The sequence below is a fragment of the Halichoerus grypus genome, chromosome 6 (assembly GCF_964656455.1).
Source record: "Halichoerus grypus chromosome 6, mHalGry1.hap1.1, whole genome shotgun sequence".
In the NCBI taxonomy this organism is placed as follows: domain Eukaryota; kingdom Metazoa; phylum Chordata; class Mammalia; order Carnivora; family Phocidae; genus Halichoerus; species Halichoerus grypus.
The window spans coordinates 458,896-474,576 of record NC_135717.1 but is presented as its reverse complement, the minus strand read 5'-3'; the positions used below and the strand labels follow the sequence as shown (position 1 = coordinate 474,576).

Here is a 15,681-nt window from a genome sequence, read left to right as displayed (position 1 = left end):
ACCCTGAGTAAAAATGCAGAATTCACATGGGTTTGATGATGACATTAAAAACAGGTTTGGGAAAAGGTGAAATCTGTTAAAAGCACCAAGAGCAGGCAGACGGTTCATCGACACTCCCTCTCTGATACCTCAGCCCCCCTTCCCACCCATCGTGCTCTGAGCGGCCTTGACGGTGGGTTTGCAACCGTAACGGGACCACCTTGCCACCCGAAGCCAGAGAAGGACCAGGTGAGTCCTTCACCTGGCCGTGCCCGAAGACATAGCTGGTCCGCCAGCCCCGGGTCAGTCATGGCCCAGCAGCAGCTGCGGGGCCTTGAGCCTGCACCACGGGGGACAGACAAGGAGCTGGCGCAGAACCCCGTTCCCTACAGAGGAGCGGGAGGGCCACACCCAGTGCTAAGGTTACAGGGTTTAAGCCTGTCACAGCCAAACAAAAACAAAGTCCTTATTTTTTTTCTCAATAACAAAGAATTATAAATTATTCCAAATGACGAAGCCTGGCTACCCAGACTGTTTCGATGTAGAATAAAGCGAATACCTAGTAGCCACGTGTGGATTCCCATACCCACTTCCCAGCCGAGCTCAGCAAGCTCAGCTTGCTTGTTCTGAGCACATTACGACAATGCCGAGGGACACGAGCAAAGAACCAGCTTGTGGTGGTGACGAGCTGAGGACCGACGGTGGGGGCAGGAAGGGTGCTGACCGTGTGAGCCCCAGCGCTGTGGCCCCACAGCCCGTCCCCGGCATGAACCTGCTCTATCCCATACTGTCCCGCACGGTGGCCACTGGGCATGTGGTGGGCGGCCAGCGTGAGGCAGGACCTGCCCTTTCCATGTGTTTAGTTTCAACATGAATGCCCACCAACTGGACAGAGCAGGAGGCACACAGGTCTCCAGACAAGACAGTGTGGAAATCTCCGATGGTGGGGATCTACTAATACTGATCAACAGGTATGTGTAGAAAGCCAGGGGCAGGGGGTGCCACCCACCTCCCCTGCACGAAGGGTTAACCTCATCATGTGCTCCGCCTTCCTCCCTTCCCACAGCTTACGTTTTCAGACCCTTGACAGATGTGGGGCCGGGCCAGCTCTGCGGCGATGACCTTCAGGTGCGGCTGGAGGGCCTCCCTAGGGCAGCCTCGGATGACAGAAGCGAGGACCAGGAGGCCGGAGGGGGAGGGCGACTTCTTCAGCGTGGACAAGATCAGCTTCAGAAACACTTCTGGGCTGACGAACACCCCAACCAGCTCTGCAGATCTGGTGCACTGCGAGAGAAGGCAGGAGGCTGACGGGTTGCCCCAGCCCTGGGGGGCCCACCACGCGGCCCTCGGCACTCCTGCATCTGCCTGCCGCACTCGCAGCCCAGCGCACCGCCCTGAGTGAAGGTCTGCCCAGCGTGTGGGCAACAGGAAGTCCCCATGGCCCTCAGAGCTTCCTCAGGGGGCTGGTTCGCAGGAGGGCCACGTCCTAACAGGGCCTCACGCCCCTCATCTGCTGCCAGTGACCTAAGCTTGTCATAAGCAAACGGCCACACGCTGGCGTCTCCACGCCGTGGGCACCACTCGGCAGTCAGAACAGTGGGCCTCGGGCATTAGCCAATCTCTAAAGGGCACTCACTGCATGATTCCAGTTATACAACGTCCCCAAATAACATAACATGGGGACGTTCCCCAGTGTGCCAGGCCACCGTCACGGGCCCCACGACGCATCCTCCAGGCAGGTGTGAGCATGCCCATGCGCATGCAAAGTGAGGTCCACGTGGCCCGTTGCTCAGCAAAGGCATCCAGTGGCCAAGCTCCTGGGGCAGACAGGACAGGGGAAGCAAACCTAGCTGAGGCTCACCTGCTTCTGTCCACGCAGGTGGTGGCACTAACCGCTGGCCAGCTGGTGGGCAGCAGCGAGAACCGGCAAGGAGACACCGGCTGTCACACGGGGGCCGGGAGCCCCTGCCTGGCTCTCCCCGCAGAGCCCGTGGGCACGCGAGTGCCGTCAGGGCCAGGGAGGCGCCCCGCCTGCCCCAGCGGGGCTCACAGGGACAGTCCGTCAGAAGCGCGCTGGCGCCCTGCCCCAACCCGCCTGCTCGAGCGGAGAGAGAAGGCTGAGGAGCGGGGGGCTCGATCCCCTGAAGAGTGACCTTTACGTGCCGCCCTCCGCGGGTACAGGAGACAGATCTGGGGGGCGGGGGCTGCGAGGGGGGCAGAGGATGCCAAGACCCAAGGGGCTCTCAAGGCGACGTGAATGTCACCTCAGCTGTGGCGGCAGTTCCACGGCTGCGCACACTTACGCGAACCCGCAGACCCACGCGCGGACACGAGTGAACTCTACGACCCGTGAGCCACAGCGCAACCAACGTGACCAGGGAGGGGCAACTCACGCTGCGGACCACGGCCGGGTCGTCGTCAGCGCAGGCGCGGGCCAGCACCCGGAGGATGGCGTCCAGGTGCTGCGTGCTGTGGTCCTCCGCGTGCAAGAGCAACACCGCCAGCAGCTGCGCGGCCTTCACCCTGGTCCCCGCCACCCAGTCGGTGATGTCGTGACAGACGGCGGGAAGGATCTTGGAGAGGTTTCTGAAGACGAGCTCCCGGCAGCCCAACACGGGGCGAGTCTCTGGAGGAGGAGGGAAGAAGCCGGAAATTCACAAATAGAACCTCCACGAATCCTGGGGAAGCGTATTCATCACATGTCCCTCATTTAAGGGACACTCTGAGGCCAGAAATGAAGCCACAGTGACCTCATTTAGCTTAAAATTTGTGTCAGAGACTGATGTGTAAGTGACGCACAATAAAATACATCAACTGCCTAATTGGTAAGTTTTGACACACGGACACACCTCGAGTCAACACTGTAATCAGGACGCAGATGCACCCGTCACCCCAAAGCTTCCCGAGCCCCTGCAGCACCCCCAGGACTCCCTGCCCGCCCAGACAACCATGCTCCGCTTCCCCTCACTACGGACAGACCGTCTCTGGACAGAACCGAGAGGTTCACGCTCGAGTCTGCCCGGCTCCCTTCCCCGCACAGTGATCCCAGGGCCATCTGTGTGGAGGTGTGCCTTCATCCCTCTGCCTGTCTGTCACCTGCTGATGGACCTCAGGCTGCTTCCCAGGCTGGGCTGTTCCCAAAAATCTGCGACGAGCACCGCACGCAAGCCTGTGTGGATGTGGCGGCCACTCCTGAGGGTGAGTGCCCGAGGCTGCGTCCACTAGGTTCTACAGGAGGCAGCGTGTGATTGAAGAAACTGCCAAGCGGTTTTCCAAAGTGGCTGCCCTGTTTCCTATCTTCACCACCTGGGCCGGGGCTCAGCTCCTCCATGTCCTCAACCGTGCCTGCGTGGCCCATCCTCAGTGAAAGCCACTGAGAAGCTGTGTGGCGCTTATCTGGCTTCCACTCACTCCCTGATGTCCTCATTTGTATCTCTGTTGGTGAGGTGCCCTAAAAAACCTTTCTGCCCACTAAGAAATTGGATTGTTTTTGAAATTTATTTATTTATTTTTAGTGATCAGTGTCGAAAGACCATCCTTTCTCCACTGAACTGTCATGGAGCCTGTCCAAGACCAGCTGTCCACGGACGTGGGCATCTGCTTCTGAATGCTCGACCTCCCTCCCACTGCCTTCTGTGCGCCAGCCCCACACGGACTGGGGTCCGGTGCTCTCGCTCCGCAGGTTACTCTGAAAAAGGAAGTGTTAGCCTTTCAACTTTGCTCTTCATTGTCAAAGTTCTGGCGGCCCTAGGTCCTCTGTGTTTCCAGGTGATTTCAGAATGTTTGTCAATTTCTACAAAAAAAGGTTTGATCTTCAACAATCAAAACTCAGTTCTCAAACTATTCCAAAAATAGAAACGGAAGGAAAACTTTCATGAGGCGAGCATTACCCTGATCCCCAAACCAGAGAAAGACTCCACGAAAGAAAAAAGAGAACTACAGGCCAGTATGCCTGATGAAACTGGATGCAAAATCTTCAAGAAATACTAGCAAACCGAATCCAACAATATATTAAAAACACTCATGGGGGTGCCTCAGTGGCTCAGTCGGTTGATGGGACGACTCCTGATTTTGACTCAAGTCATGATCTCAGGGTCGTGAGATTGAGCCCCGCATTGGCCTCTGCCCTAGACATGGAGCCTGCTGAAGATTCTCTCCTTCTCCCTCTGCCCCTCCCGTTACCACCCCCCATCCTCCTACTCTAAAAAAACAAAACAAAACAAACACAAACAAAAAACAACAACACAAACAAAAAACAACAACAAAATCACAAAACCTCATTGACCATGGTCAAGTGGGATTTACTCCTGGGCTGCAGGGGTGGTTCAATATTTGCAAATCAATCAACATGATACATCACATCAACAAGTGAAAAGACAAGAACCATATGATCCTCTCAATAGACGCAGAAAAAGCATCTGACAAAGTACAGCATCCACTCATGGTTAAAACCCTCAACAAAGTAGGGTTAGAGGCAACATACCACAACATAATAAAGGCCATACATGAAAAACCACAGCTAACATCATACTCAATGGGGAAAAACGGAGAGCTTTTCCTCTAAGGTCAGGAACAAGACAAGGATGTCCACTCTCCCCACTGTTCTTCAACATAGTACCAGAAGTCCTAGCCTCAGAAATGAAAGGCATCCAAATTGTAAGGAAGAAGTGAAACTTTCACGATTCCCAGATGACATGATACTCTATGTAGAAAACCCAAAAGACTCCCCCCAGAAAACTACAACTGATACACCAGTTCAGTAAACTCACAGAATACAAAATCGAGGTACAGAAACCTGTTGCATTTCTGTCCACTGATAATGAAACAGCAGAAAGAGAAATGAAGAAAGCAATCCCATTTACAATCGCACCCAAAATAATAAAATACCTAGGAATAAACCTAACCAAAGACGTGAAAGACCCACACTCTGAAAACTAGAAAACACAGATGAAAGAAATTGAAGAAGACAAAGAAATGGAAAGATATTCCATGCTCGTGGATTGGAAGAACGAATATTATTAAAACGTCTATACTACCCAAAGTAAAATACACATTTAATGCAATCCCTATCAAAATACCAAGAGCGTTTTTCACAGAGGTAGAATAAACAATCCTAAACTGTGTATGGAACCACAAAAGACCCCGAATAGCCAAAGCAACTTTGAAAAAGAAAAGCAAAGCTGGAAGCATCTCAATTCTAGAGTTTGAGTTATATTACAAAGCTGTAGTCATCAAAAACTCTACAGTACTGGCACAAAAATACATAGATCAACAGAAAAGCCAGAAATGAGCCCACAACTCTATGGTCAATTCATCTTCGACAAAACAGGAAAGAATAGCCAATGGGAAAAGGACAGTCTCTTCAACAAATGGTGTTGGGAAAACTGGACAGCAACATTAAGAAGAATGAAACTGGACCAGTTTATTACACCATACACAAAAATACACTCAACATGGACGAAAGACCTAAATGTGAGACCTGAAACCATAAAAATCCTAGAGGGGAACATAGGCAGTAAACTCTCTGATAATGGCTGCAGCAACATGTTTCTAGATCTGTCTCCTGAGGCAAGGGAAACAAAAGCAAAAATAAACTACTGGGACTACATCAAAATAGAAAGCTGCTTCTTCTTCTTCTTTTTTTTTAAAGATTTTATTTATTTGGGGGCGCCTGGGTGGCTCAGTTGGTTAAGCCACTGCCTTCGGCTCAGGTCATGATCCTGGAGTCCCGGGATTGAGTCCCGCATCGGGCTCCCTGCTCGGCGGGGAGTCTGCTTCTCCCTCTGACCCTCCCCCCTCTCGTGCTCTCTGTCTCTCATTCTCTCTCTCAAATAAATAAAATCTTTAAAAAAAAAAGAAGATTTTATTTATTTGACAGAGAGAGAGAGAGAGCACAAGCAGGGGCAGCAGCAGGAAGAGGGAGAGGGAGAAACAGGCTCCCTGCCAAGCAGGGAGCCCAATGTCGGGCTTGATCCCAGGACCCTGGGGTCATGACCTGAGCCGAAGGCAGATGCTTAACCAACTGAGCCACCCAGGCGCCCCAAAATAGAAAGCTTCTGCAAGGCCAAGAAATCAATCAACAAAACTAAAAGGCAACCTACTGAATGGGAGAAGATATTTTCAAATCACATCTCTGATAAAGGGTTAGTATCTAAAATACATAAAGAACTGATACAACTGAACACCCAAAAAGTAAATAATCCAATAAGAAAATGGACAGAAGAGATAAACAGACATTTCTCCAAAGAAGACAACCAGATGGCCAATAGACACATGAAAAGATGCTCAACATCACTCATCATCAGGGAAACGCAAATCAAAACCACGATGAGGTACCACCTCACACCTGTCAGAATGGCTAAATCAACAACACAAGCAACAGTGGGTATCAGCGAGGATGCAGAGAAAAAGGAACCCCCATGCACTGTTGCTGGGAATGCAAACTGGAAACAGTATGGAGGTTCCTCAAAAATTAAAAATAGAAATACCCTACGACCCAGCAATTGCACTACTAGGTATTTACCAAGAAACCCCACAAAAATACTAATTCAAAGGGAGACATGCACCCCTATGTTTATAGCAGCATTATCTACAATAGCCAAACTATGGAAGCAGCCCAAGTGTCCACTGATCGATGAATGGATAAAGAAGATGCAATGTATACACACACACTTGCACACACACACACTAGAATATTATTCAGCCATAAAAAAAGAATGAAATCTTTCCATTTGCAACGACAGGAATGGAACTAGAGTGTATTATGTGAAGCGAATAAGTCAGTCAGAGAAAGACAAATACCATATAATTTCACTCATGTATGGAATTTAAGAAACAAAACAAATGAGCAAAGGGGAAAAAAAGAGAGACAAACCAAGAAACAGACTCTTAACTCTAGAGAACAAAGTGATGGTGACCAGAAGGGAGGTGGGAGGGGGGACGGGTGACTGCATCCGATGGGGATTAAGGAGTGCATTTGATGATGAGCACTGGGTGACGTAGGCAAGTGTGGAGTCGCTCTATTATACACTGAATCTAAAAGAACACTGTACATTAACTCACCGGAATTAAAATAAAAACTTAACAGGAAATTCTTAATTAAAAAACTCTAAATATAGAAATGAAATCATGACAGGCCAGAGTTTAGAGGGTGTTTTAGTAAAAGCACCAGTTTTACCATGAGACCCCATTTTCATTTTTTTCCCTGTTACTTTTCTATTTTTATGCTATGTTAGAGAATTAGTTCCAATGATTCCATGTTGGCTGTTTACATGCGCTTGTTAACAAACAAGCAAACAATACTATGCTCCTGACGGTGTATCCACCGTGGCAAGTCTGTTGGACGAGGGGACATGAAACAGGGCGGCTGGTGGCACAAGCCTGGGGACACGAGGGCCTACGCGGTAACTGCAAAGAAACACGGGGCCTCACTACGTGTGTGTTCTAAAGCCCACTGTTCCGTGCTACGTAATGGAGCGGAAATGACAATACTGTTAGACCTGGGGTCGGCAAGCGGTGGCCCGGAAGCCACATCTGGCTTGCCGCCTGTTTCTGGGAATCAAGTGGCCGTGGGATGCAGCCACACCTGCTCAGGACCTGGGACGCCACCCCAGCAGGTGGAACAGCTGTGACACACGTGGCCTTCTACACGGGACACCCCGGCCGTACAGTCCTTTACAGGAAGAGTTGCCCCCCCGTTCTAGACGCCAGAGGTGCACTTCCCAGCACGGCAGCTGCTAGCCACACAGGGCTGAGGCTCATCAAGCTTAAATACACCACAATGCAGTCTCCCGGTCCCACGAAGTGCTCCGCAGAACTGTCCCGACGGCAGAGGACGTTGTCACCGCTCTCGTTCAGCACTGCACCAAAAGAATACTCGAGAATCCAGGGTATGATTTTAAGGAGCTAACAGAACAGAGCTTTATAATCTGTGGACTCTCAGTATTATAATTAACACTATGACGAACATCTTCATACCTACGTCTGTTTGCATATTTCTGGTAACTTGGACAAATCCTACAAACGGTCAGAGGCCACGCTCAGTGTTCCGACATGCAGGAGGCCTGCCCCATCTACCTACGTCTACCTGCTTCCCTCTACCTCCACGTCTTTATTTGCCCACAAGCAGGGTATGAACTCAGCACTACTTAAGAAAAAGATTTTTTTGCTTTTTCTTTCCAAAAAAGTAATCCAAAACCAAAGTTAAAAAACAACCAACCAACCAACCAAATAGTTCCAAAGAGAATAAAGAGCTAAGCTGCCCGGGGATCCCACCCTGCCCATACTTCCGTGACTGCGCCCCCCAGGGCGCTGGGCAGATGGCCCTGGGGTGTAGATGGATACACCACTCCTACGGCTGCTGCATCCAGAAACAAGGGCACACGCCTCTGGGCCTGGCTGTTCCCATCACTCTCCCCGCAGCGCACGTGGCTCAGTTCTGGTGACGGCAGGTCTTCGTGGTACACGGGGTGTTCACCAGGCCCAGGGACACAGGCAGCTTCTGCATTGTCAACAGCTATGACCTTTGCACACATGAGTCACGGCAGCAATTCCCAATCCCGGGAGAGCTTCTGGGAAGCGGGGGGACAGCCGGTGTTTCCTTTGTTTACGTTTAGGTCAAGGCCGTGCTCAGACACAGACAGGGATCGTGAACGCCAGGCTGATTCAACAGCTCGGTTCCTCAGGCAAATTCAAACTGGCACCTAGAAGTTTCCAAAGCAGTAATTTCCAAAATCATCAGTTTGACAGAAGTAAGCCTCGCTCCCTCTGAGGGCATATGTATCCCAACACAGCTTCCCCGTGAATAGGTAAACAAAGTAAACAGAATGTGAGGTACAAACGGATAAGGATCTTATTGGTATCGAGAACCATTCAGAATCAAATTACAATGACACAGAGTGCATCAGGTGGACAAGCACAGAGACTTGTACCCCGAGACAGACCTCGGGCGAGCCATGGCCTGTGGCCAGGGTGGCCCCAGACCCGGCCCTATCCTCAGCAGCTCCTACATTCAAGATGCTCAACCCAGACGTGACCCAAAACCACCACCCCTCCGGCAGCCCGCTGTCACAGTGCCCGTGTTCCCGGACAGTGGGACTCACCGGCACCCGCACCCTCGGGGTGCAGCAGCTCCAAGACCCATCACTTGAGGGCCATCCCCGGAGACTGAGTCCCCGGCAGGGGAAGGGGCCATCGAATCGCCGTCCTCTGTACTGTGGGTGGGGAGCCTCCAGGAAACGCTCACCGAACACCAACAGACCGCCAACACGGACACAGCCTCTGCGAGTTTCTTAGAAACAGCTTTACTGAGGTGTGATCTATGTGTCGTCGAAGCCACTTTCAACCCCGTGAGCTGAGTCGATGCACACGCAGTCTCAGAGCACTCCCAGCTCGACCAGGGCGCCGCGCTGCTCGTGGTCAACCACTCACCTGCCGCAAGGAGCCACGCGTCTGCCTTCCCTGCCTACAGTTCCATCTTTCCTAGAGATCTCATATGAATGAGCTTTTTCACTAAATATGATGTTTCTGAGCTTCATTCATGTGGCAGCATGCATCCGAATTTCATTCCTGTTCACGGCTGAGCCCTGCGGCACGGCACGGACAGACGCAACTTGTTGATCCAGGCTCCAGCTGCTGGACCTTGGGTTGTTCCCGCTCCGGGGCTCTATGAATGATGCTGCTGTGAACATGCATGCACACGCCTTGGGGGGGCAGTTTTCATCTCTGTTGAATGTTTACCTGGGGTGGGACAGCTGGGTCACGGGATCACACAGAGAGTGTATGTTTAACACTTCAAGAAGCTCCCAAACTCTTTTCTAAAGAGGCTGCATCGTTTTGTCTTTCCACCAGCAACGTGTGAGGGTTCTCTTTCCACACGTGATTACTGTTGATTTTTGGAAACAACGCAAGGTCAGTGTTTCTGTTTGTCCTGGAATCCAAGGAAGCGCCGGAGGCCTGAGCGATGATTAACTTCTTGTGTCCAGAGTCCAGACTACAACTCAGCCACTATCTACTAATCTTCTCTTTGAAAACATAATTGCAGTACTTCCGCAAGCAGCAAGCATGCAAAGACAGCTCAAGTGGACAAGCCAGCAGAGGGGCGGGCAGAGGGCTTGGTGTGCTGGCTCAGCCCCACAGAACCAGCTGTGGTTACAAGGCTTGCTCAACCTTACAACAAGCAGACCAGACGCAAATACTTGTAAAGCCAATTTGTTTTCATAATTGAAACAAAATTAAATACGATGGCAACAAAAAATTGCTTAACTTTGGTAGAAACCAACGGTGAAGGTCAGGAGCAACACGACAATCCTGCGTCACCTAAGGAGGGGATGCCGTTCGTAAAGGTGGGTTGGGAAGGAAAGTCAAAGCCAGCTGGGTGTCAAAACTCAAGTCTGTATACACAGGAGGCAGAGAGGCTCTGGGAACTGACCTCTCAGGTCTGAGGGTCAGAGTTCAAACCCTCACTCAAAGCCCAGGTGAGCTCTGTCTTCCCCTTCAGGTGCCCCTGATTCCTCCCAAGGTCATTTTTCCCGATCAGCTCAGCTGGGGCTTTATCACTGATCTGGGCGGGTGCCCACGAGGCAGGCCTGAAGCCCCTGAAAGAGCTCTGCACAGCCCCTGCCATCATGAGGAGCGTGAGCCCCGCCTGGGGGTTGCCGGGTCTGGGGGTGACATCCCGGGTGCAGACAGCAGCAGCCTGACATGAGTCCTGATTCCAGGGGAGGGATGTGGTCTGCAAATGGGCAGAGCGCCCCCCACCGTACTGGAGTTTTAACTCAAGGAGAGGTCAACACCAAACCCTGACTAAGCTGGGCCAGAAGCATATGGAACATTAAATCGGCTTGGTTTTTGAACAGTTAGACAAAGTGTAATTTAATTGCAACCAGAAAAACAGATCATCAGTTTTGTTTTTACCAAGTTTATCTAACTCAGATGGCAGGCCTACCCTGTACTGTGTATTTATAAACCACCACAAATAGGCAGGATGACACTGGGTGTTCTGCACAGGGCCCCAGCTGTTTGCAAAGCAGAGGCATCTCAGAAACGACCAGAGACTGACCTCCCTGAAGAAATGGAGACCCCTCCGTGCAGGGGGCAGGGGACATCGGGAAGGGTGTAAGGGAGGGTCACCAAGGAGAACCTGAAGCTGCGTGAACCTGTGTGAACCTGAACCTGGCTCAGTTGGCTGCGGGTCCTGACAAGCCGCTGCCCCCTTTGGGCCTGGGCGCCTCACCGCTTGATAAGGAGAAAACCAGACTTGCCTGCAGCCTCTGAGCATTGGGACCCCACCCTTCTCCTACAGCACCAAACGGGGAGCTACCCTGCTCCCTAGTACCCGAGGCTAGCTCAAGTGGGTAATATTCCATGCCACAAACCCTCACTTGATTCCCCCCAGAGCAAACCCGCCCCCCCATCTCTCCTCTGCACAATGTACCTTTTCTGACAACTTCCACCTCTCCAAATACTTGGATGAAACAGACAAGCAGAGCAGGTCTGAGCTCTCAAGAGAACATGAAAACCCTGAAGGGCATAAGAAAGCGATCTACGTTACAATGGTAGTTATTCAAACGGAACTCCACTGATTCCTAAAATGGGGGGAAAAAAAACCAACTCTATTCTGTTGCATCAGATCTGGCAAGCCATTCACCATTATGAAGAGGTGCTTCCCTGTTCACTCAAGCATCACCAAGGAAAACAGTTTTAAACAGGAGGCTAATTTCCAGCAGAAAGGACTCCGGAACCCGCTGTCACCACCTGATCCTGCTGCTGGCAGTTCGGGCAGCAACGGATGCGCAGATCCTCTCCAAGCATGAACTTGCCCTTCTACCCGAGAAGGGCACTTTGTTCGGGAGTGACTGACTCGGGGACAGTAAATGACGCCCTTCCGATCTTCCCAACACATAGCTGGGTTTTAAAAGTGGAGCTTCATTTCCATTTTGGAACAGGAAACTTGTGTTTGTCAAATGGCAAACAGCGTGGTGACAGATGATGGTCTATGCTACGTGCACCTTGTTTTCTCAGCAAAGCGGACACGGGGCTCCGTAAGACTCCTGGCCCAGTGTTCGGACCGAGCCCAGACTGGACAGGACACGGGCCCCGCAGCAATGAGCTGTGCACCTCATTAAGTCTGTCCGTCCACACTCAGAGAAGTATGCTATCAGGACAGGGAGCGAGGCACGTGAAACAGGAGGAGAGTCATCGGCCACGTCAGTCACAGGGAGCGGGGGTGGGGGGAAGGTCCCGCCAGGGCCACCGGCTGCCGGTAAGCTGGGGACATCAGAAGGAACCCAGCCAAAGAGAAGGGTCACAGAACACAGATCCAACAGAGGGTCGTACCCAGAACGTATGAAGAATTCTCAAAACTCCATCATAAGATAACAGCCCAATTTAACATGGACAAAAGTCTGAATAGATGCTTGACGGAGGAGGGGATGTGGACAAGCGCATGACGTGAGCACATGACATACACACCAGGCCCAGCGCCACTCTGTGTGCGGACGGGGACCGACGGGAACCCCGCCCCCTGCAGGTGGGACACAAACGTGCAGCCGGCCACAGAGCGGGAGAAAGGCAGCTCCCGGTTCACAGCAGTCCCACTCCCCGGGGCTTAACCCAAAGAGTGAACTGAGTTCACACAAAGACCGTACACAAGTGCTTAGATCACCCTTGTTCGAAATCACCAAAACCCGGAAATGCCCCAAACGTCCGAGGTAAGCCACGTGCATCCATGGAAGGGAATGCTCCCCATAGCAGGAAGGCAGGCCCCTGGACGAGCCTCAGGGGCTGAATGCTGGAAGTCAGACAGGCTGCGGGCGGCCTGCACCATGTGGGTGACGACGTCCTGGGAGAGACAACCACACGGAGGGAAGGGAGTGCCGGCGGCAGGGGCCGGGCACGGTCGGGGGCTGACAGAATGCCCTGGATCCTACCGAGCGGTGGTCAGGCAGCGATGCGCTTGTCAGACTCTGCCTTCGAAGGGTGAGGGTACTGACAGGATTATCTCACGGGGCTGTGGCGTGGCCGAGGCGTGGGGGACAGCGCAGGACCCGAGGGGGGCCGGCGGCCGAGCTGGGGGTGGCAGGGGGCCTTGTGTGTGGGCAGAAGCAGGCAGCCAGGGGCAAGGTTCTGAGGAAGTGGCTGATGAAATGTGATGTGTGAAATGGTGTAAAAAGAATCTGAAAACTTAGATTTTAAAATTCAAATTTTAAAGAAGTAATTTTAGGAGAAAACTGTCAACAATCTAATGAAATCTAGTGCTTATCCTAACTTTTTTAAAAAGGTTTTATTTATTTTAGAGAAAGAGAGCATGAGCGGGGGGGAGGGGTAGGAGAGGGACAAGAAGACTCCCCACTGAGCAGAGAGCCCAACATGGGTCTTGACCCCGTGACCGAGATCACGACCTGAGCCAAAACCAAGAGAGGGATGCCCAACCGACTGAACCGCCCAGGCGCCCCAATCCTGCCAACCTGATTGTAATTCATTCTAAATTCATTCTGCTTGGACTGAAACAAGCCTTCAGAGCCTGCTCATCCCTCGCTGCCAGCCTGCCCCCCACTCTGCAGGGTGACCTGAGAGCAGACCCAAGGCCACACCGGCACCAGTACAAACGTCTCTGCAGCAGGAGGACAGCCCTGTGTATGCAGACCACGTGTGGGCAAAGAGCCACGGTGACTCGTGGAGTGCTATCAGCAGAGAGCCTCAGGTTTTGTCCAGGACCAGGGAGGGAGCCGTCCCGGACCTCACATCCGAGGACGGTCACCGTATCCCAGCCTTGGTGAGCCTGCCCATAAGTAAGCAGAGTGCACAGGCTGCCGCCAGGGCCGACCAGCGAGACGCTGCCCCTGGGCAGAGGGCACACACGGGCGGGGCAGGAACCCCCCTCAGAATTGCGCTTCCCTCACAGGCGATGAGGGCATGTTTAAAAATAAAACCACATTAGGGCGCCTGGGTGGCTCAGTTGGTTAAGCGACTGCCTTCGGCTCAGGTCATGATCCTGGAGTCCCAGGATCCAGTCCCACGTCGGGCTCCCTGCTCCACGGGGAGTCTGCTTCTCCCTCTGACCCTCTTCCCTCTCGTGCTCTCTGTCTCTCATTCTCTCTCTCACAAATAAATAAAATCTTTAAAAAAAATAAAAATAAAAATAAAACCACAGCAACCTTTATGTCTAAGGTCTACGTTTCTTTTTTTTTTTTAATTAAAGATTTTATTTATTTATTTGACAGAGAGAGACACAGCGAGAGAGGGAACACAAGCAGGGGGAGTGGGAGAGGGAGAAGCAGGCTTCCTGCCGAGCAGGGAGCCTGATGTGGGACTCGATCCCAGGACCCTGGGATCACGACCTGAGCCGAAGGCAGACGCTTAACGACTGAGCCACCCAGGCACCCCTAAGGTCTACGTTTCTAAAAAGACGTTATGCTGTCAGACTTTACTAAATGAGAACTATCCCTGCTAGCACCTAATTTTTGTCCCTTTACTACAGTATGTGTGATCTCCCCTCAGACCAACTGTGCAGCGCGGGAGGCGAGGCCGCCTGAGAAGACACGCTGAGCAGGAAGAATCAGTCACTGCACTCGCGGGCTTAGCAGGGAGGCGGGGCGCCTCTGCTGGCCTCAAAGTCAGCGTCACACCACACACAACCTACAAGTGCTCGTCTCCACGCTGGCCTTGCGGTGTGCGGCGCCCCTCACACAGCCGCGGTCTGACGGGGTGCGTCTTTGCCGCCCTGGGCCCGCCTGCGTGTACCTCATCAGCGTTTTATTCTACGAAGACACTCGGCAGATAGATGGCAACTGGGAGATGCCTCGTCTCCACAAGAAAGCGTTTTCCAGAACAGAAGAAACAAAGGCGTGCGGGTCCGCAGGGCAGGGAGGAGGGGCAGGGTCCCGCGGGCTCCTCGCCAACACCGCTCACATGGGACTCAGGTGCTCAGGAGACACACGCACACGCCACACGCGTGTGCTCGAGGCACGGCGGGAACCACCATGAGGGAAGGATGGAAGGTTATGAGGGGGAGCCTCTGTTCGCAGTGCGCACCTCGCCCCAAACTGTAGGGGCTGCACCTTACGGCGGCGGCCCATGCTACACAGCCCAGTGCGTCCGCGGCGGCCCACACGCTCCCTTGAATACAGCTGGCCTGGAGGACGGGGCACCACGGAGGCGTCCTCATGGCCTTGGATGACCCTGAGGCCGGGGACACGCATCCCGCCCGCAGCGCCTCTGTGCTGGCGTCCCGCCTGGGCCCGGTCTCCACGCGGCTCCGCGCTGCGGCTCGGGACCGCCTTCCTCCTCGGGCAGAGCGCCTCCCCTCGCAGACCTGGGGAAGGCTGCACTCACCTGGTGAGGGGTGATGGGCTGGAGGGGGAGTGGAGAAGTCGAGCTTGTCCTTGAGGTCGTCCTCGTTCTCCCTCTGCCACTGCAGGCCGGCCTTCTCCCAGAGGCCGGCGGCCGTGAGCCTGCGGCACAACACACGCGTCAGGGCAGGCGGGGCCTGCGCACGTGGCGCCGGGTCTCTCCCCGGGGGGCCGGGAATTCCGTCGGGCTTCTGAGCCCTTTGCTGACGGCACGAGACCATGACCGATTTCTACATGTGTGCCCCGAGCACTACAAACACAAGGCTATTTAAAAACCAAGGGAGCCTTCTTTGTGAACAAGGGGACAAGGTGGGCTTCTGGGAGAGACCCTGCGGGAGCAGAGCAACCACCA

At 53.0% G+C, this 15,681-nt stretch overlaps 1 protein-coding gene across 1 annotated transcript in view; it reads right to left on the bottom strand.

The window, feature by feature from the left end:
- The window catches only part of DNAAF5 (dynein axonemal assembly factor 5), a 49,084-nt gene that overhangs the window by 21,440 nt on the left and 11,963 nt on the right, over positions 1 to 15,681 (bottom strand). Inside the window, exons 4-6 of the mRNA XM_036105570.2 lie at positions 15,313 to 15,431; positions 2,373 to 2,605; positions 1,051 to 1,263 (exon numbers count right to left, since the gene is read on the bottom strand). Of these exons, the coding sequence (XP_035961463.2) occupies positions 1,051 to 1,263; positions 2,373 to 2,605; positions 15,313 to 15,431 (565 nt within the window). The remainder of the gene's footprint in view (positions 1 to 1,050; positions 1,264 to 2,372; positions 2,606 to 15,312; positions 15,432 to 15,681) is intronic.